The sequence below is a fragment of the Lipomyces tetrasporus genome (assembly GCF_029532465.1).
Source record: "Lipomyces tetrasporus strain NRRL Y-64009 chromosome Unknown POJ06scaffold_10, whole genome shotgun sequence".
NCBI classification, from domain to species: Eukaryota; Fungi; Ascomycota; class Lipomycetes; order Lipomycetales; family Lipomycetaceae; genus Lipomyces; species Lipomyces tetrasporus.
In genome coordinates this window covers 658,735-678,560 of record NW_026611605.1, presented here as the reverse complement: position 1 = coordinate 678,560, position 19,826 = coordinate 658,735, and the positions used below count along the sequence as shown (strand labels likewise).

At 49.3% G+C, this 19,826-nt stretch overlaps 8 protein-coding genes across 8 annotated transcripts; 4 read left to right on the top strand and 4 right to left on the bottom strand.

Moving 5' to 3' along the window:
- The first annotated feature begins 268 nt into the window (after window positions 1-268).
- POJ06DRAFT_303369 (uncharacterized protein) lies at window positions 269-2,882 on the top strand. The gene is made up of 2 exons (XM_056190802.1): window positions 269-952; window positions 1,012-2,882. The coding sequence occupies exons 1-2, from the start codon at window positions 494-496 to the stop codon at window positions 2,563-2,565; spliced, it is 2,013 nt and encodes a 670-aa protein (XP_056041355.1). The 5' UTR covers window positions 269-493; the 3' UTR covers window positions 2,566-2,882.
- On the bottom strand, window positions 2,832-3,926 carry POJ06DRAFT_24898 (Sec61beta family-domain-containing protein). Its single transcript, XM_056187104.1, has 3 exons — window positions 3,699-3,926; window positions 3,567-3,619; window positions 2,832-3,475 (listed from the first exon to the last, which is right to left on the bottom strand). Exons 1-3 carry the CDS (start codon window positions 3,699-3,701, stop codon window positions 3,244-3,246), a joined length of 288 nt encoding a protein of 95 aa, XP_056041354.1. The 5' UTR covers window positions 3,702-3,926; the 3' UTR covers window positions 2,832-3,243.
- A 1,384-nt stretch (window positions 3,927-5,310) lies between these two features.
- Window positions 5,311-8,443, top strand: POJ06DRAFT_303368 (uncharacterized protein). The gene is made up of 3 exons (XM_056190801.1): window positions 5,311-6,073; window positions 6,123-8,035; window positions 8,094-8,443. The coding sequence occupies exons 1-3, from the start codon at window positions 5,506-5,508 to the stop codon at window positions 8,148-8,150; spliced, it is 2,538 nt and encodes an 845-aa protein (XP_056041353.1). The 5' UTR covers window positions 5,311-5,505; the 3' UTR covers window positions 8,151-8,443.
- Window positions 8,444-10,100, top strand: POJ06DRAFT_260430 (uncharacterized protein). The gene is made up of 2 exons (XM_056188486.1): window positions 8,444-8,775; window positions 8,831-10,100. The coding sequence occupies exons 1-2, from the start codon at window positions 8,523-8,525 to the stop codon at window positions 10,090-10,092; spliced, it is 1,515 nt and encodes a 504-aa protein (XP_056041352.1). The 5' UTR covers window positions 8,444-8,522; the 3' UTR covers window positions 10,093-10,100.
- On the bottom strand, window positions 10,101-10,902 carry POJ06DRAFT_260429 (transcription factor subunit Med10 of mediator complex-domain-containing protein). The gene has a single exon (XM_056188485.1). The coding sequence runs from the start codon at window positions 10,724-10,726 to the stop codon at window positions 10,220-10,222; it is 507 nt and encodes a 168-aa protein (XP_056041351.1). The 5' UTR covers window positions 10,727-10,902; the 3' UTR covers window positions 10,101-10,219.
- A 397-nt stretch (window positions 10,903-11,299) lies between these two features.
- Window positions 11,300-12,599, bottom strand: POJ06DRAFT_24878 (CCAAT-binding transcription factor (CBF-B/NF-YA) subunit B-domain-containing protein). Its single transcript, XM_056187078.1, has one exon. The coding sequence runs from the start codon at window positions 12,397-12,399 to the stop codon at window positions 11,479-11,481; it is 921 nt and encodes a 306-aa protein (XP_056041350.1). The 5' UTR covers window positions 12,400-12,599; the 3' UTR covers window positions 11,300-11,478.
- A 1,576-nt stretch (window positions 12,600-14,175) lies between these two features.
- Window positions 14,176-16,599, top strand: POJ06DRAFT_201728 (uncharacterized protein; the record flags this gene model as incomplete). Its single annotated transcript, XM_056185249.1, has 2 exons — window positions 14,176-14,675; window positions 14,913-16,599. The coding sequence occupies 2 exons, from the start codon at window positions 14,176-14,178 to the stop codon at window positions 16,597-16,599; spliced, it is 2,187 nt and encodes a 728-aa protein (XP_056041349.1).
- Window positions 16,600-17,992: 1,393 nt separating this feature from the next.
- POJ06DRAFT_24805 (uncharacterized protein) lies at window positions 17,993-19,644 on the bottom strand. The gene has a single exon (XM_056186980.1). The coding sequence runs from the start codon at window positions 19,531-19,533 to the stop codon at window positions 18,025-18,027; it is 1,509 nt and encodes a 502-aa protein (XP_056041348.1). The 5' UTR covers window positions 19,534-19,644; the 3' UTR covers window positions 17,993-18,024.
- Window positions 19,645-19,826: the final 182 nt, after the last annotated feature.

The following is a 19,826-nucleotide window of genomic DNA, read 5'->3' as shown; positions in this document are numbered from 1 at the left end:
TTAACTGGCTCGCGCCCGACGAGTCAAAGCAAGAGACAATGTCCGAGTGCGCATGATTGCAATCCACCACTCCCGACAGGGAAGAATATTTTAAACCATGCAGTCTAGTATACATAATATCGTATTTCCAATCTAGGTCGCGCGGTGATTAGATGCAATGAATGTGCTGCCCATGTCTTTTTCTAGAAATTTGTTTTAATCCACGTCGGCTATTACAACATCCTGTCGGCACGGCGCCGGCGCATCCATAACCCTAGACCATCATACCCTGCATATCGGCACGCATTGGTCTTGTTTACACCGTAATCGTACTCACGTTTGGAAAAGTGGACGCGTCAACGCAGACGATTTTGATTTTTAGTGTCCCACTCATCGAGTCCGTCATTCCCAACCATTCACCGGCGCCTCTCGACGGATTAGTGCTGACATAGGCGGACGTAATTGTATCGACAAACCACGCTGGAGGAGGTATCCTATTTTTGAGCGACCGTCGATGTCGCTCCTATTTTTGTCAGCGAAACAAGAAATAGTGCCGCCGCCAACTTGTCTTGAGATCGATGGTGGCTCCTTGTCATCATCAGGATTTCCAAGACCGTCATCATCATCGTCGTCGTCGGCACCAATACAACGGGGTCTCCTGCGCATATTGGGGATATTTACAGACGCACCGCTCGCGGTGGCTAGTGTTGTGGCAGCGACCTTGCTTGTCGCGATGCTGATTTCGTTTGCCGGCGGCCGCCTTGCCACAGTCAGGGCGTGGCCTCCCGATTTGGCCCACTTGTGGACGAACAATGGTGGTCTTTTTGCGGGCCGCGAGGATGAAGACGAAGCTCGGTCCCAGGGTGCTGGCCCTCGTGCCAATGTGCCGCAAAAGACCGACAGCAGTAGTAGTGTTGTCATGGGTGGATTAGTGAACTATGGGAATACGTGCTTTCTGAACTCAGTTGTCCAGGTATGTTACCCCTTCGATTTCTGCAGTCAGAAATGGTTACTAATAACCTGGCTGGCTAGTCGCTCGCGTCGGTGCCGAGCATGACGGAATTGCTTGCGGATTCAAGTGCGGCAGGTCTCACGGTCTCGACAATATTAAACGCGCTGCTAGAACAGCTCAACACTCAGTCGTCACGCTCACACACGCACTCGCCTGCAGCGCTACTGCAAGCACTGCGGTCACCGCGGTGGACAGTACATACCGAGCAGCAAGACGCCCATGAGTTTCTGCTCGCGCTGTTGGACGCCGTGCGCACGGAGCGAGTCAAACACTCGCTGCAAGAACATCAACACGGTATTTCCATTTCAGCTAGCGTGCGCGAGATCCTGGATCCCCACGAAAAACAACACGGTCCTCCAGCCAATGCGCCGGTGGTCCTGCCCTTCGATGGCCTGCTAGCAACACGTGTGTCGTGTTTGACGTGCAACGAGATGCAGTCCCTTCGCCAACAGCCGTTTTCGTCGATCGAGCTGTCACTGTCGTCACCATCGTCGTCGTCGTCGTCGTCGCCGCCGCCGCCGCCGTACGGATCATCGTCGTTTTTACTCCACAGATTCGATTCGACAACGCTCGAGTCTCTACTCGAGAGCTACACCGCGCCCGAAATCCTCGACAATGTGTACTGCCAGCGCTGCTCGCTCGTAGCAGCGCAGGCGCATCTCGAGCGGCTGGTCGTCAACGCGGCCGCGACCGTTCAACAGGGCAAGTCGTCACCTGAAATCGTGCAAATCCTCGGCGCCAGGCGAGACGCTATCGAAGAAGCCCTGTCGCATCCGACCATCATGGACGAGGATTTCGAGAGACTGAAACCGCCGCGACTTGTGTCGACGAGGAAGGTGAGGCAGGTGGCGCTTGCTAGGACGCCTGCGGCCCTGGCGTTGCATGTTAATCGGTCTGAGTACGATATCCGGTCCGGCGTGGCCAAAAAGAAGAACACAAGAGTTGAGTTCCCAGAGCGGGTCAGGATCGGCAAGTATATATCCTCGTTGTCGAATGATGAGAGACAAGTTGGTCAGAGTGGGAACAACGAGTGGTATAAACTGACCAGCACTGTCATCCATTTCGGGTCGCATTCGTTTGGCCATTACGTTGCATATCGACGAGTCGGTGATGACCAGTGGATTCGCGCGTCGGACAGGGATGTGCGTGAGGCTACTATCGACGAGGTCCTTGCCCAAGGCAATGTTGTCCTCTTGTTTTACGAGCGCGAGGATGAAGCCCCAGAGCAAGACAAAAAGGACCTAGTGGATAAAGTGAAGGTAGCGGAGGACGTCATGCTGCGGTTAGAGACCGACATGCCGATCTTCGATGCCCACGAAAATGATCTCGGCGATGGATTGGATGCCTATGCAGAGTCGTCGTCCTCATCTAGCGCGGCAAATAGCGTGCTTGCGAGTCCGGTACGGCAGTCTGTAGACGACGACGACGACGTCGTCGTTGTCGTCCCATCACAAGCCGGCGTCGCTGCTGCCACTGTGCCCATGACCAGACGACGCCGATGTTCGTCTACTACTTCCACGATCACGCCTGTCTCTGATACACGGGAGAAGCAAGCGATAGTGATGGTTAATTAGGGTATAGAGTTTGCATTTTTGTGTGCTTGCCGGTTTTTTGTGGGTTTGGGATCAACTTGCACAGGATAACCGTTGCGGTGATTAACATAGGGTACATTTTCTCGTGTGCGCTAACTGGAGTTCTTGGGATTTGAAAAACGCTTCGGGTGCGAAATTGTATAGGTTAGGTATGGATTACTTTTGCATGCAACGTTGGGTTGTTACATGATGCATTGTTTCATGCTTTTGCACATTTGTCTCTTGTCGGCTGATAGAACCAACTACTTCTGCAGTATGACCAAGCGCAGTCTGTGCAAACTATGGGATAATAACGTAATACTGTAATTGTACAAATACATGCATAGAACAAAATAATGACGCAACGATCAACCTGTACAAATAACTAGGTCTTTTTTTCTTCACATTCTTCTCCACATGCGACTTTTTGATGATATGATAAGAACATCTGTACAATCGACGCCCCTTGCCGCATCGTAACAACGCCCAATATTGATATGTGACATTGTTCTTCAGTCCGTCGATAACTTAGGCGATGCACGTGTCGTTTTATTTTTCGTTCAGATTCCGTCAATCCTCAAAGAGAACAAAACTCCATGTTTTAACTTGGCCCGCCGGCCATCCGTCCAACTTGCTCTACCTCTTCACTCTCTCTGCCATCCATAGTGCCCCGACCCATCTTCAATTTCCAATCAGCTTGTTCGTGATCTTGGCGATAATATGCAACGCAACAACGCTGAGAATGAACCCGATGCTGAGGACCATGACGACCATCGGGTCGACAATCAGGCCGGCCGCCTCGTCAGTGTACAGCTTGAGCATCGTCGAGCTCGAGCCGCCGGCGCCGGCCGCGCGGGTCGAACTTGGGCGCTGGCTCGCGACGTTTTGCTGGTGCTGCTGGGTTGCTCGGCGGCTGGGTCGATGAAAAAGATTTATGTTAATGCTTTCTTTTATTCTTTGCCAGAGATCAGGCCCAGTGACGAGCGGGCTTTGGAAAGACTTACCGGACGGCACTCCGTGGTCCTCCAGGAGGTGGTGGGGCGGCAGCTGGAGCGGACTGTGATTGAATCAAGGTCAGTCGGCCATTCATTGCTTGCATGCCTTTTCTTCCATGTGCCATCTAGCGGAATACTTACCATTGCGGTTCTTAAAATTCACAAAAATAAAGCCAGCCGGTCGAGTTAGTCAATTGACGCAAGTAATGGTGCGGGTGGCTCGGTTGGATAAATTTGGGTCGTGGACACGATTGCACGTTCGCCTGTTCGTGCGTGGGTGTGTCGAGGTTGGCGGCGGAAGGTTTCGAGCGAGCGGTGGCTACCGAGAAAAGGCCACCACACTAGGTTCGTTGTGGAGTGGTCGACACGCACCAGACGATACAAGCGTCCACACCTATTAATCGCATTTTATACGCTTTGCTAGTTTTTCATATTGCTGTTTTGGAAATTGGCAGGTGCGCGATATTAGAAGTGAAAGTTTACATTGTCAAGATCTCAATATCAGCCGAGACAAATGTTTTCGGGACTGAGTTGCACAGCTAATCAGTCTGGAATCGTGGGCATTAAATTCGACGATTTTATTATCAAACTGCCCCCTTTTCTGATTATATTTAGTCGTGGGCGATGATGTGGCGGCATTTTATTATCCCCCACGTCCGTGACTGTCGTCCATTTCCCGCGTTATTATTGCCATAGGGTCTCTGTCATTGTATGCCGTGTGAGAAGCCTTCCTAATAACGGACGAGCTTTCTTGAGATGGGTCATGAGCAAGCTGGAAAGCTGTATATCATGTAAGTCGTGGTGATACGGCAGTTGCGGCAAACATGGTCTTACTGTTATCGTGACAGGAGCAGTTCAATTTTTGCCTCCGATTCTTCTTGATTCATGTCTGCCTTACTCCTCGAGAAGTATTTCGCGGCAAGCGGTAACATTTTGCACGCGCTCTTTGCAAACAGCCTGGCAAAAACAGCTACTGCAACCATCCCCTCGGTACTTAATTTCACACACAAAGTTGGCCAACTATAGAATTACCTCTGTCTACTTACGGCCGACATTCATGGAGTCCCAGGCCCTAAACTTTCTGGATATGAAGAGGTCAAACTATACATATTGGATCTCCTCTCCAAAGACAGCGTTAATGGCAGCGATTCGGTTCCAAGTAGAAGATATTACGTCGCTGCCCAGGGAATGCAATCATCAGGAACTAGTACGCTCAGGAACGTGCCCACGTAGTTATTGTGAATAAGTCTCATATCCACGCGCTTGTCATCTTGTGTCGTTTTAAGTGTGCCAGAATCAGCAGTATGAATCGCTCGCCACAGGGCTTAGCACGTATGTGGTGCCGGCGCAATGGCGTCGCCCAATATTGCAGCCCGGTGCTGTGTCAGCTCTGCAATAGATCGTAGTTCCCTCAGAGCATAACCTGCAAAACATTTTACTTCGCTTCGTTCGGCAGTCCATCACGATCTGGGATGTTGTTCGTTAGTTATCATATGGTGTCGTTCTTGCCGGATCATTTGCAGACTGTGCGTTGCGGCATTTGAGATTGTTGGTGGTTATCCCGGCCCAGGACTGTGATTGCAAGAAAGGATTGTGCAGACGCGAGAACTGAACTTTTTCTGGCGGTCTACGAGCCAATTCAATTGAATAAAAATGGCCAAAATTTAAAGACCGCCTCAGATAATTCAATTGAATAACTACAAAATGTTAGCCAGGATATAGACCGACCGCCCCCAGATAATTTGCACGCCATGTCCTGCGGCTTTCTGCGCCACACCGTTGTCCTAGCACCGCCACATGCTGCAGGGTTGACTGTCATCGACGTCTCGACAAAAGACCCAGGTGAGTTGCCCAAGTGTACACATATAACCCACGGAGTTGTCCAGCAATACTGCTTCAACAAGTAGTGCCATTCAATCACACATACTGAGTTCTGTGATTGCGGCATATGGCCTCGTTGTCGTCTGGGTCGCAGAGCGTCGACCTGAAGACAAACGGCCACTCGGCGACAGCAGTGGCAGAGGAGACAACTGGATCAAGAGGGGGAAGTCTGGACCGCAATGAGCTAAATGATAATGGACATGGCTTGAATGACAGTACTTCTGCGGCTGCGAATAATGACACTCGAAATGTCTGCGAATCATCTGACAAGTCTCCTAAACCTGCCAGCGACAACAGTGGTTACGGTGTTGTTCGAATCAGCGTCGACGCCCCTGCCGATGACAATGGCACAGTTCCTGACAACGGCGCTAGCCAACCAAGCTCAGAGGGCCTGTCTGTTGAGGTACCTGCGTCGCCGACCTTGTCATCGGTCTCATTCGATTCTGCATCATTCTCGCCAACCCAGTCGTTAATATCGCCGTCTCATCTGAATCTCGCTGTGCAGTACACTGGATCCCTAAGTACTGGCAGTGATGATGGACGCAGAGCGTCTAGCAGTAATGGTAGTTCGCTGTTCAGTCTACGAAGGGATTTGTCCACGCTTGGATTTAACCAAAGCAGTATTGGGACGAATGGTAAGTTTCCGTCAATGGACAACCCAAAGTCTCGTTGCTAATGAATTAGCCATCTCGACGATTCTGAACTCCCCACAGGGACTAGCTAATTCGTCACGTACACCAAATGCTTGGGATATTCCGCCAGTCGTTCTTACAAACGTGAACATCATAGCTCCAGAAGATTTCGAGCCATACTTCAACAGTGTCTCATCAGAGTTTGGACGATACAATCATCTACGTGGGATAAACGCCGATACGGCAGAAAGTGTCAGCCTAGCGCCGCCTCCACCAGCGAGACCAAATGTTCCAGCAAGAACCGATTCACTTGCATCAACGTTCGCTACGTCCTCATTCATTGACGTTCTCGAATCACGGTTAATGAAGTACGTCGGAGGATCATCCGGTCCTTCATCCCGAAGATCACTAGACGACCGACCACCCGACCGGCAGCGACGCTCCCGACGGCAAAAGTCCATTGCTTTAACACCACTATCGACAATTCCACGAGTTTACTTTGAACAAAATTTCAAGCTCGAGAATCCGCGTATTTTTGACGTTGTTTCAGAGCGGTCGGACATACTGGCGTCTTCAACACCGCAGCCTGCAACAACCCCCGGTTCCTCAACCCCGGCGTCATCATCTGCGACACTAGTAACCCAGCTGGGAGCACAGCCATCGTCTACTAGAAAGTCGCTGGCAAATAATGCTATTTTGCAAGAGAAGTTGTCGTGGTACTTAGACACTGTGGAAGTGCATCTAATCGACGAGATCTCGAAAGCGTCACCGTCGTTCTTTGCAGCGTTGGGGGACCTGCGGAACTTGCACACTGAGACAGCGAATGCGGTCGACAAAATAGCTGGCCTACGAGAGGACCTTCGTCGTGTTGACAAAGAGCAGGCCGAGGTTGGTCTTGAGATTGTCCGTTTACAGAAGCGAAGGGAAAATGTTGCAAGGCTGGAGCAGGCCGTTGCTCAATTGGCTCTGGCATCAGACGCGGCCAAAGACGCCGAAGGGATATGGCGGGCAGGCGATCCAGACGGGTGCTGGAATGCTACGTTTAAGGTTGACAAGATTATTGAAGCGAAGATCGAGCTAGCTGAGCTTCAAACAGAGAAGGAGGAATGCCGTGGCTGGAAGTTTCCGTTATCTGACCTTTCAACAGTTCCAGCAGTGGATTCGATTCGGGATCAGCTTCGAGCCCTGCGTGTACGTGTAGCGAACGAGTATCAGATTCAGTTCACTAGCTGTCTCCTCGAGGATATGCGCCGACATATTTCATCGGTTCCCACCCAAGAGACTCTGGATCGTCTGAGCCGAACATACACAAATTCCAAGGTTAAATTAGGAAGCGGGGTGTCAATTACCCCGTCTGGATCTGCGCCACCCCCGATCAATACATCGTACATGAATATCCCGGAGAAATTAAAACCGGATGTTCGCTCACGTCTAGAAAATCTTGCGAAAATTGGAGCGGTGGAGTCTGGCGTACAGCGGTATAGAGACGCGATTATGCGTGAGGTTAAGAATCTTATAAAACGAAATCTGCCAACAAATACCAACGATGACGCGGCATCGGTTGCTAGCAGTGCCACCGGACGCACATCAACTACAGCTCAGAAATCCGCTACACTAGAGCGGATGCTACGGGACATGCGACCCCCGGAATTCGAAGACATGCTGGTCGACATTTTTACTGGAATATCCGAGCTATTGCGACGACTGTCGATGCATCAAAAGTTACTGTTGGACATTACGTCGTCGATGGACACTATTCTCGATATCTCGGACTTGATTATGGCGGCCGCGGATATTACGCAGGTCAGAACTGTGCGAATTATCAATGTGCGACGGGATTTGAACGCATTTGCGGATCCGGCGACATTCGCTAGCTTTTACAATCTCAATCGGGTGTTTTTGGCGGAGTGCGAAGCCATTACCGGGAAATTTGGCCATGCGTTGTTGAGTACGGTTATGGCTCAGGTACGTTCAATGCTTCCGTATTTATTGCCGACACAGACTGCTAACTCTTGAGATATAGCAACCGCCACCGCCTCAGCAGCCGCAAGGAAGGCCACTGCAGGGTCAAGGACGATAAAATGGTGAAATTGCAATGGATCAAGCGACAAGCGAGTTTGTATTAAAGCTATGTGCATTAAGGTAGATCTGTATTAGGAGTTTTATTGTATATTTGATACTAGCTGGTTGGACAAGGCTGATACTTGTGTAAATTTTTGACATGTATTGCTTAATGACCATTGTCTGGTAAGATCAGCTAATGGTTCGACCAGGCGTATATGAACATTACAGCAAAACAAAGTTTCAGGGGCATGGCGCGTCCGTGGCTTCGTCAATAAAAATTCACCTTATCTGTTCTCCAGCATCTGTTCCTCGTGAATCGTCCAACTTCCTTACGGTGGATGTTCTAGTTTACTAAATTTCCGTTCCTTTGTTGTTAAACAATACGCATATGGCTAGCGCACCGCCGCCGTCAGTCGTTCCTCTGCCAGCCTTTCGCATTCTCCACACGCAAGCGCACACGCTCGCGCGGCTAGGTTTATTTTCACCCTCAGCAGTCTCCCGCCCGGGAAAATCGAATGTTTCGGCCATTCCGACACCGAACTTCATACTGCCTACGTCTCGGGGAACGATACCGCACATCACACCAGACATTGCGCGGAAACACGTTGATATTCCTGCCGTGTTTGTTAGTCTTGAAGATTGTAAGATGTGTGTGCAAGGATAAGCAATTGAGAAAGATACTGATGAGGGCACCAGTTGTGGATAAGACTGGTTTGAAGTCTCCGGTCGCGCAATCGAAACGTAAGATTCGAGATTACATTTCGTTGCTGCCACCTCTTGCAAATCCCACGCAGCAAGTCCCGATTTTCCTCTCGCCCCGCCGCTCATGTCCGGTTCCTACGTCGCAGCCAAACTCGGAAAATACTGTGTCAATAGTGACGAACGATGGCTTCCGACAGTTGCCCATCAGCGATTATTTCACACTAGTGTCGCAGCTAAAGGACGAGGACACAGTTATTGTCGCACCGGTTGATTTGCCGCTCTTGATCTCCCCGATAAACTCAGTGGACGCTACGCGCGCGAGTAAGCCGTGGAAGCACATCGGCGGGAACAGAGTCCGCAAGATGGTTACTCGGAACGAGCTTTGGAGCGTGTCAACGCTGAAGAAGTTTGCAGCTCAGAACGCGGTTATCGTCCCGTTACTTCCCGGTATTTCTGTCTTGGAGCAAGCGCCTTACCTTGACTCGATTCTCAAAGTCGAGCAAGCTACAGCTGTTACTGATGGAAATGTAAAACGGAGAATAGACGGGCTAAATGTGTTGGAGCTAGCGTCACCATTCATACCAGAGTCGTATGAGCCCGTCGCACGGGCGCCGGCGTGTGATCCGGCACATGATACGACGCTGACCTCGTCTCGAACAGTAGACTTTGGAATATTACCGAGCGGAGTCCGTGATGTTCTTCGACTAAACCTCGGGTATCAGAGTGGGCCGCATGATGTAATTGCAGCCGTTGAACGTGGCCACGATCTAGTTTGCGGTGATTGGATTACTGCCACGACCGATGCTGGCATTGCTTTTACGTTTGCGATCAGTGGTAATCCGATGTCTCGGCCTGGCGAGAAAGTCGCTATCGGGATCAGTCTGTGGGAGAATGATGTATATGCCACAGACCTGAGCCCGCTAAGCGACGAATGCGAGTGCTACACATGCAAGTACCATCACCGGGCATACGTTGCACATTTATTGGCAGCAAAGGAGATGCTAGCCTGGACACTTTTGCAGATCCACAATATCCACACTGTTAATCGATTCATGCGAGCCATACGAGACGCAATCAAAGACGACAAATTCATCGAGATTGCTGCGGAGTTTCGGAGAAAATATATTCCACAGCTGGAAGGGGTCACGCCTGGTGGTGGTCCTAGAGTTCGTGGTTATCAGGTTAAACTTGCAGGCATGATGACTGACAAAAAGCTAAACGAAAGTCCGTTTCAGAACTTTTCAATTGTCAATTAGATGTATCATATCCTGTATATTATTACGCATAGACTTTGTACATAACTTAGAGTCATAGATCTTCTATATTATATTACACAAGCCAAAGAACCCACAAAACGCCGGATAGTCATGTCGTTGGCAAAATTTACAATTTGCCTTCACTATTTTGTTCCTCAGCCTTCGTCTCTTCTGTCAGAATTGGCGGGTAGCTTGGTCCCGTATTCTGTAAGACTACATCAACTTCATTCGACAACTCCGGATAGGTCTCACGGATCTGCTCCGCCAGTACGTCCCGGAAATCTCTCATAGCCCGCATTTTGCCATTGACAAACTGATTCTGCTTAACCAGCAACTCCACAAATTCACGCGTATAAACATTCGGATTACGTCCGTCTTCAATATATTGGACTATTTCCCGCGGCACGAGCACATCGGAAACCGATTCTTTGGCGGTGCTCGCGAGCTCGGACAGCTGCGAGGTGAGCAGATTGACCCGCGCTATCACGGCGTCCTTGCTCTGCGCGACCGATTCATAGTCGTGCACACCGATAGCGAGCTCAATCAGCGTTTCAATTACCTGCCGAAGTCGATCTTCTTGTGCTTGTAAGGCTGGGGGAGCCGGGATCTGTGCTGTGGGATCGGTGGACGACATGACGAGTTACGCAATCGAGAATAAAATATGTCGTGCTATATTGACGATCATGATATATTGGACTTCATACGCCGGCACTATGTCGATGATTTATTCGAGAACAATACTAAACTGCTCCAATAGAATAATACTACGATTCGAGCCGAGAACATGACGGTCCCGAGAAAGGTAACAGCTACCCTAACCTTAGCAGTTGGTGAAGTTAAGCTCACTGCCGAGACAATAATTAACAGATGTCTCCGTGATAATATTATATCCAACGGTTTATGACGCGGCTGCAGATATTGATTGTTTATGGCAGATCATATGCTATCGGTCTGTCGGAACGATGCGGGGACAGTTATTGGACTCATTTGGTGATGTAGAATTGATTGAAACCAACAATGTATCATAACTAACTCAAATAGACAAGCAAAGCAAGTAACACAAAGAAGGCATTAGTAACCAAAGCGATACATAAAGGAACACTTGTCTAAAACTGACCTGAGTAAACACAATAACTTACAAATACAATTGCAATCCGCAGATGACAAAGTAAAACATAATACTAGCACCAAAGGTAGAGAAGAAAAGCTAACGGTTTAGACAATAACACTGTAACCATATTAAGCAGACAACAATTTTTAAGTCTATGCAAAACATTAACCTGAGTAAACCAAGAAGTAAACAAAAACCTATACACCGCGCACACGTCCGCAACTGGTAATGTTCGTGAAAGAAATAGCAGTAAACATATGATATTTATCTTTGTATCATTCCGTTATCACCGGACCTCGCACAACATCGTTTAATCCTAACCCACTCCCTCCATTCTCGATATTGACGACAAATACGTTCGGCTCGTTCTTCGGCACGCCATGGTCGACGTTTTCACCGGGTTCACCGGTTTCGCCATTGGTAGCAAATCCGTCGACCGAGCTATTGCCATCACCGGTAGCCCGAGCCTGTTCTTCTCGCAGCCGCTGTTCCTCTCGCTCTTTCTCGGCAACCTCGGCGGCCGTCAAGAATCGGCCGCCCTGCCCTCGTGGCCGGCGCATCGCGTGCTTATGCCTGCTCTCGTGCAAGTATGGACGTCGGCCTTTGCTAATCTTCAAGGATTCCTCGAGCTTGGCCCGCGCGAGTCGCCGCTTGAGGATCCGGTGATATTGCTTCGCATTGACATACAGCGGCTGGTCGCTCTCGTCTGACGGCGGATGCTGGACTTGCGGTTCAGGAATCTGTGACTGAGCAGTATGATTGATAGCCGTGGGACCACCGTGCAGCGGGGATGGCAGCGACGACGTCGGCGATGTGTCGTAGAGCCGTTCATCTTGCTCACGACGACTGAGCTCTTCGTCGAGATCGTCGTCCTCGTCTTCGGGCATTAGATCGAGCGGTAGCTGCTGCTGCATGTGACCTGCCTGGTTATGTTGGGGATGTTGCATGTGCTGTTGCTGTTGCTGCTGGTGTTGCTGCTGCTGGTGTTGCTGTCGTTGCTGCTGGTGTTGCTGTTGTTGGTGTTGCTGTTGTTGCTGCTGGTGCAGGGCGACTGCGAATTGCTGGGCACTCGCGACAGAGGCTGCATTCTGATTGAGCATTGTCGGTATGCCCTGGATCTGGCTGCCGGTAGCATATGACAGCCCGGACGGCGGCTGGGCGAAGTGCCGCTGCTGTTGCTGATGCTGCGCGTACATGTTACGAATCGACGGCTCCACCAACAAGATATCTTCGGCAGAATTGAGTATCGCAAGGCCCTTAGTGAGGGCGAGCCGGCAGACAAAACCAGAAGCCAGAAGCCAGATGACGATTGCGATTGCGTCGACTGCGCCAGGTATCAATTATTGTCCCAGAGAATCGCGAAGAAGTGTAGAGCGGCTCGAGTCTTGGGTTTGACTCTACGGACAGCTGAAAGCCAGAGCGAAAATGCAAACAGGCACCAAGGCGGCAGCGTCGAGCCCGCACCCGGAGCTAGTTCATGCGCGCAGCGTTGTCGCACTTGCGCCACTACGGCCCACGTGGGCTGCCTAACATATCTGTCGCACTGGTATGCGCTTGCTCCTCAAGTACGCCGCCGGTGATGTGATAATTCCTATCCCAAAACTGCCTATCGCTTCATAAGCTTGATACAGAGTATGACTTATAATGTCCTCGGTAGTCAATATAATCTACTGCTAATGCTAATTCTAATCTGGCGTTGCTCTCATATCCGAATGACTCCACCAGCTGGGTAATTAAACATTGCCCAATCATAAGCGGACTTGAGGTCTGCTCAACTGGAAGTCCATTTACTCATGAACATTATGGCCAAACTTCCGAAGTTACAATGTCTGCAACCCAGAGCCGGCGACAGCAGTTGATCGTTAGCATGTGCAGCAGCATGCGAAAGTGCTGCACTCGGCTATAGTGGGTCGTTTGGGGTTGGTTGATGAATTCTCTTAGAACAAACACATATACCTATGCAGGCAAGATATGTAAATACAAGTTGCTTCGGCTCATCATCTCAAAGTGACTCATATGTATGTAAGGGTCCTGGCCAGGAAACTCGAGGTGATTAGACTTTTACAGTTATGTCATTTCACTGGCAAAATGGCTCCTCGTCGCTTGCATAGCTCCGTGATTGAAGGCAGACGTCAACTAACAGTAGTATGCAGTAGCGGTAGATAAAAATGATGGCATATCTTAGAATTGCTTGATTGCGAACTAACCAGCCCTTCCAACCTGTCAAAAATACGGCAAGCGACTCACAACGACTCTAAAGTAAGGGAATTATTCGTCCTAACAATGACTATTGAGTTTCAATTTGGGAAGGGAGAAGATTGGGACCGAATCCACTATTTCTGTCTTGGTAGGTTAGTACCCTAACCCTCACATCGAGTAATATTATGGGGCGTAGAAAACAGATAGGGTTAGATTTTATTAATGTGTTGTTACGTGAGAGCATCACCATCATAGCAGCTAATGGTTCGTTGTGGTCTTTTACGTGACTGGCCATGAATTTCTGAATGGATTGTTTGATCCACTAATTATCACAGCGACAATAACATGATCGGACAATTCTATGCCTTATATTCATCCCAATTTCAATTGATCTAGATTATATTGGCTAACGGTCAGTTTAACTTCAGTTTTCTCTATATCTCGCATTTATCCCTTGATCTCCAAGTCTTCCTCTCAATTGACCCAATGGATCTGGAATGAGCGAATCGACACTCAGGTGACTGTAATCGCATCTACTCTTTAGTATTTTGCTCTTTCATCTCCTCACAAGTTATACTTTTTTTTTTGCCTGGCGTTAAGTGCCGCGTGGAATCTGTTGTTGCCATGTCTTGGTCAACCTCGGTACCGCCTCATCGATCTAATCGCATTTGCCAGTAGACTCAAACTTCTACATCTTACTGTTTTCAAGCGAAGAGACCGTGATCTTTCGTGCCGCATTACTAACTGCTCATAGAAGGCACTCGCATCTACCCATGAATCGCACGCCGCAAATCGACCGCTATGCTCCTGCGGCCCGCGGCACAAACCGTGATGGCGACTACTATACACCCACTCATCGAACAGATCGCTATCGGAGTCTTGCAGGCTCTTCCGGCTATCCAGCTCCTAAATCTGACGACTCTCATCCGCGACCAAAATACCAAGATCCACACACACTCGCCTTCCAAGTGCCATTTCATCAGTTTGCCGAATGGTACCAGCAGATAGAGCCAGCGGGTGCGGAGGCTCCGAACAAGGATGAACTTGCGATGAAGTACGAGGAATACAAATACGATTTGTATGCTCGGTTGGCGCGTGGTTTTGTGGTGCAGCACAAAGATGAGCAGTGGTTCAAAGAGAAGTATGATCCTGCTGTAGCCAAGCAGACCTTAGACAGTATAATCGAGTATCGTAAGTTGTGCTTCAGGGAATTTATGCTGGACTTTGCGGCTGGAAAATTCGATGAGTTCACACTAGAATCCGACAGACGTGAGTTTGTTTATGGCTAATTTGTCTTGATCGTCAAGTATACTGACCGTGGTGCAGCCCAACTGCCAATACATAACTTCGCCAAAACAGAAAACACGTTTGACGATAAGGAAGGACAATCTACTGAGCCAATAGACGCAACAAAGACCGAAGACGTCGAAGATGAAGCCGATGCCCCTGCACACCTTGCCGATGACGATGAGATGGCTGTTGACGAACCAGCAAATACTTCACCTTCTAGTGGCGACGCCAAAAAAGTTCTTCTTATAAAGACGATTGCCCCACATATATCTCGCAATCAGCTAGTCGAATTGGTCAAAGATATTCCTGGTTACCAATTCCTCTCCCTGTCAGATGCGAATCCCCTTAAGCGGTTCCATAGAATCGGATGGGTTATGCTTTCGTCTGAGAACGACTTGGAAAGAAGTATAGAGCAGCTTGAGGGCCAGAATATTCACGACGATGTCGCGGGTGATTTCACAATGCATGTAGGCGTCCACGCTATGGTTCGACCAATGAAGAGGAAATATTTGTACCCATATTTATCATCCGATGAGTACCTACGGAAGGACCATGAGAATTCTTACAAAGCTGCGAGGAAATACGAGTCGGAATTTGAGAATCCGGAATTTGAGGTTATCGACAAAATCCGTGAACATGCCAGGCAAATCGCTACGAAGAAATACAACGAGCTCGTGGCAGCGAAGAATGCTGAAGTGGAAGATCAAGAGGAGGAAGGAATGGTTGTAGAGGAAGACGACGGTGATAAGCTGCAGAAGGAAGTCATCAAGAAGGAGCTCGACCTGACGATCCTTTATCTCCGTCAAGTTTTCTCATTTTGTTATTATTGCATCGTCAGCTGCGATTCTATTTGTGACCTAAGCAAGAAATGCCCGGCCGGCCATCTTCGACGGTTACAACCCCCTCCAGACGCGGATGAACTTACCAAGCGGAACTATACATACCCTGATATTCGTGCGCAGAACTGGATAAAATCGTGGACCGACCGATTTGCACTATTTCTCAATCCAGCCTCCGGCGACCTTAAGAAGTTGGGTGGACGACCGTTAAAGGACACAGTTCAGGCGGAGATAACCGCCCATATCAAGCAAGAAGACGAAGGCAAGTTCCGATGCAAAGTCGGCACTTGCACTAAGCTTTTCAAGGGCGAGGATTTCGTACGGAAACATATCGAGAAACGGCATCCCGAGTTCATCGAGAATCTGGAACAGGAAAACGCGTTACTTAATGGCTACGTGCTTGATCCTTGTCGGCTGTTACCGCCTAAGCCGGAAGGTAATCTCCCGTATCAGGCTGTAGCTACAGACTTAGATGCCAACACCCAGGAGAATGCAGCGCCAAATGCAACTCAAAATTCTGGTAGTTCTGAATCTGCAGCGGCAGCAACTACAGTTGTGACTTTCGCGGGTCTACCCATTGCTTATCCGCAATTAGTACCCTTGAGTGGCCAACATGGTCGTGGCATCCCGGCAAACGGTTACTTCCAAGCCGATCCATTCGCATACGGTCAAAACGACGTGGCAGAGACAAAGTACGGTACCGCAAGGCATCAAGCATCGCCAATGAGCCTTGCGCCGTCACATAACGCCCGTAATGGTAGTGACAAATGGCGACGACGTTCGCGAAGTCCACAACATCATGATTTCAATTCTGGGCGCCGAGACTACCGGGACCGTGGTGACTACCGACAATCGCCTCGTGATTACGAATGGGAAAAAGACCACGGTCGTCTCGAAAGAGGCTGGGACAGCGACCGTCGCAGAGATCACGACCGCGACCGCGACCGCGATCGAGGTAGAGACCGAGACCGAGATCGAGACCGAGACCGAGACCGGCAAGCTCCTGACCCACGTGGCCGCAGGTTGACTAGCTACATGGACTTGGACACGCCGGTATTAGACTACTAAGTACTCCGATATTGACTGCTTCTTTACAAGGCCTGATTTCAGTCGTTGTATTATAGGTTTATTGTAAATTATGATTTCTCACTGTATTTATTCTTGTCGAATTTTTCATCATGTTGTAATGCATAACCACCTAGGACACAATAAACGCGTCAAAATATATACCTAAACACCGCACAGTCAAAATATTAACGAATCCACTCAATACCCTCGTTGACAAGGGCCTTGAATTTATCAATAAACTCCATATCGCTTTGCGAATATTCTTTCTTTGCAGCAGAAAATCCCCCAAAAACTACGCCACCGTCACACGGGAACTTCGCGATAACAGCGTCAGCATCAGCATCCCTATTCTCATCTTCTTCGCCACTAGTCAGATATGACGAGGACCCAGTAGTCGCAACGGCACTGGTATAATATGATCTGGAAACATTTGATTGACAGTGAATATCCACCATTGCCATACTTGTTTTGTGCACTGCTTGGCTACCTGTGACATGCTTATTGCCCGTTGTATCAATTGTCAGTTTAATGCGTTTCTTCGCGATAGTGCTCGCCTGATTACTCATATTCATCCGCGAATCGATACTTTTAGGGCGGAGAATAATTGGAATGTCGTCTTGCTCTACCCCACGATTCGGCGTCGGCAACACTGCAACCGGCACCGGCTTGGCAACCTCGGATGGCGACACATTGATGCTCGTCGCTGGTGTGCTCCTATCCGTGGTCGACTGCGAAGTCTGGTTTGAATATACCGTGGAAGCTGAATCTGCACTAGCCGGGCCCTCTCCACTCTCTGGCTGCACCGGAAGTCGCAATCGGACAGAGCGCGGAGATGCAGTCATTGGAGATGTGGTTGTGACATCCAAAGCCTTGGCATCTGGTTCGGCTGTTACTTCACTGTTTGATTCTGGTTGACGAGGATCTTGAGGAGGTGGCCCACTACTCGGCACCGCCACATCTGTTGGTAACGAAGTATCAGTCGGCAGCGAAACATTGATACCATTTGGCGTATGAGACCGTGACTGTAGGGGGACTGTTGCCGCGTAAGACTGATTTTTCGCCAATGTTGACAAATTCTCAAACCCCTCTGTGGCCTTAGATAATTCCTGGGTGATGGCAATGAGTGTTGCATTGCTAGAATCTTCTATCATACCGAGATCGTGCTTATTGCTGGACCCACGCGAAGCAAATTGACTGGTAGGGGGACATGGCTGAACCGGGTTTGAAGTGCTGATCTTTTCAGATGTGGAGCTGGCAGAACTGTTTCTGCCGGACTGAAGCTCTGTTGATAGTTTATCACCGCTGGTCGACCGGAGCGACCGAGTGCTGTCAAAATACCTTCGGAATGGAATCAATATTCCGTAGTAGCTGCTGCTCTTTTCCCTATTCACAAGCCAAGTTAGTCGGCTAATACACAGAAAAGTACTAAAATACGAACGTAGAATTGTGATATGCGAGCCCGAACTGCGAATTCAGTGCGCGGTAATGCAATTTCGCGTCAAATTCAGGATCGTCTCGCATGATTCCATATGCCGCTAACAATCGTTTTGAAAGACTTATTCCATCCACGGGATCCTCTTCCTCGGGGACGGGCGATCCCAAAATGTCGCCGTACAGCAATCTGTCAAGTTCGGCCTGATGTTCTTCCGATGCTGTCGATTTCCCAACTTCGATGAAATATGCAACATCTAAACCAAGACTTATGGCAGCCACTTTAGCCAGGATGGTAAGGACTGCGTTTGTATTTGTCACTTCACGGAACGGAGATCGACGATTTAGTGGAAAATTTGGGCTACGTGGCAGTCCCGGAATATTCTCGGTCGAGCTGAAACCAGCAAATAGGAGATTCTCTTTGTCAAGTAGCCGTTGGGCCCGTTTATAAACGGTGGACGAATAGCGAGCTTGGCCATGGCTATCGAAATAATCAGAGAGCCAATTGGGCACGTCTTCGCCTGCACTGTAGCGCTCTTCTTGAAAGTCCTCACTGGCACTTGAATGTCTATCTGTGTCCGCTCGGCCTGATGCGTACTCATTTTGACCTTGACAATCAGCAGCCGAGTCCTGTACTTGATTTTTCGGCGTCGTCAGAACCTGATTCTTTCGAACAGATCGGCGCTTATTAATATAGGCGACTCTGCGGCCGCGGTATGGCGGCGTGATACTTATGCCCGTAGAGGAGACCTTTTCAACGACTTCGCATTTGCCACTCCTCTTAGACCTAGGTGCATCTGAACAATCAAATTCCTCTGCCGAATACATGCTAACGCGGTCATCCTGGGGAACATCCTCAGTGCATTGTGCGGCCGTAGAAGGTAGAAGTCGTGAACGGTCTCTCTCCATCTCATTCATTGCTGCGTCCGCAAACCTTTGAAGCTGTCGTCTTTGCACAAAGGTAAGGTCTTCGCGTGGATACGCATCCCATATACTGAAGGCCCCGATAGCGTGACCGGCTGGGCTGATTATCGGTGCAGAAGCCCAAAATCCAATCGACGGAAAGTTCGTAACAAGCGGGTTCTTTGCGAACCTCCAGTCCAGTAAGGTATCACATATGACAATGGGCTCCAGAGACAAAATTGTATTTCCTTCTAGAGATACCTTTCTATCGATCATGTTGGTGTTGAGTCCGATTTCTGCTTTAATAACTTGAGCATTTTTAGTGACAAGTGAAATACTGGCGCCTCGTAGCCCAAAGCTCTTGCGCGCCGTCGCAATTAAGTCGCTACACGCTTCTGCAAATCCCGAGCTATATGTAACATCGTACTGAGCGACTTCCGTCAGCCTCTTTCCTTCGTTCGGTGGCATCGGCGGCACGAAATACTTGAAATTTGGACGACCTCGTGGAGGGGGCGGCGGTTTGCAAAGACTATATTGGCCCCTGGCATAGCAATCCATAAACTCGTCCCAATCTCCATGTTGTGTTGTCATCATCATCATCACCTGGGCCCCTCGTTCCTGATTTGTGCCATACCCAGCTCTAACCAATTTGGTGTCGGTGCCTCTAGGCAGTGGTTTGAGTGTATCATTCCGAGAGCGAAGGAGCGGCGAGACAATGCGACAAGACGTGTTCTCAGATGACAGTTTGCTGGCCCTGAGGGATTGCGGAGTACCGCCAATTTTCTTCGGGCCTAATGAGTTGCAATTAGCAGTGAGATACTGTCAGACCATACCGGTTCGGAACACACGTAAGCACCCAAATTCCGCAGTCTCCGAGCCAGCTAGTATTGTTG

Excerpts from the sequence above, each read along its gene's own strand:
- POJ06DRAFT_303369 (XM_056190802.1), top strand. The coding sequence starts at position 494 with ATGTCGCTCCTATTTTTGTCAGCGAAACAAGAAATAGTGCCGCCGCCA. Across the intron at positions 953-1,011 it reads TTCTGAACTCAGTTGTCCAG|TCGCTCGCGTCGGTGCCGAG; the intron begins GTATGTTACCCC and ends CTGGCTGGCTAG.
- POJ06DRAFT_24898 (XM_056187104.1), bottom strand. Across the intron at positions 3,476-3,566 it reads GGACCACGGAGTGCCGTCCG|CCGCCGAGCAACCCAGCAGC; the intron begins GTAAGTCTTTCC and ends TCATCGACCCAG.
- POJ06DRAFT_303368 (XM_056190801.1), top strand. The coding sequence starts at position 5,506 with ATGGCCTCGTTGTCGTCTGGGTCGCAGAGCGTCGACCTGAAGACAAAC. Across the intron at positions 6,074-6,122 it reads AAGCAGTATTGGGACGAATG|CCATCTCGACGATTCTGAAC; the intron begins GTAAGTTTCCGT and ends CTAATGAATTAG. Across the intron at positions 8,036-8,093 it reads TGAGTACGGTTATGGCTCAG|CAACCGCCACCGCCTCAGCA; the intron begins GTACGTTCAATG and ends CTTGAGATATAG.
- POJ06DRAFT_260430 (XM_056188486.1), top strand. The coding sequence starts at position 8,523 with ATGGCTAGCGCACCGCCGCCGTCAGTCGTTCCTCTGCCAGCCTTTCGC. Across the intron at positions 8,776-8,830 it reads GTTTGTTAGTCTTGAAGATT|TTGTGGATAAGACTGGTTTG; the intron begins GTAAGATGTGTG and ends TGAGGGCACCAG.
- POJ06DRAFT_260429 (XM_056188485.1), bottom strand. The coding sequence starts at position 10,726 with ATGTCGTCCACCGATCCCACAGCACAGATCCCGGCTCCCCCAGCCTTA.
- POJ06DRAFT_24878 (XM_056187078.1), bottom strand. The coding sequence starts at position 12,399 with ATGTACGCGCAGCATCAGCAACAGCAGCGGCACTTCGCCCAGCCGCCG.
- POJ06DRAFT_24805 (XM_056186980.1), bottom strand. The coding sequence starts at position 19,533 with ATGATGATGATGACAACACAACATGGAGATTGGGACGAGTTTATGGAT.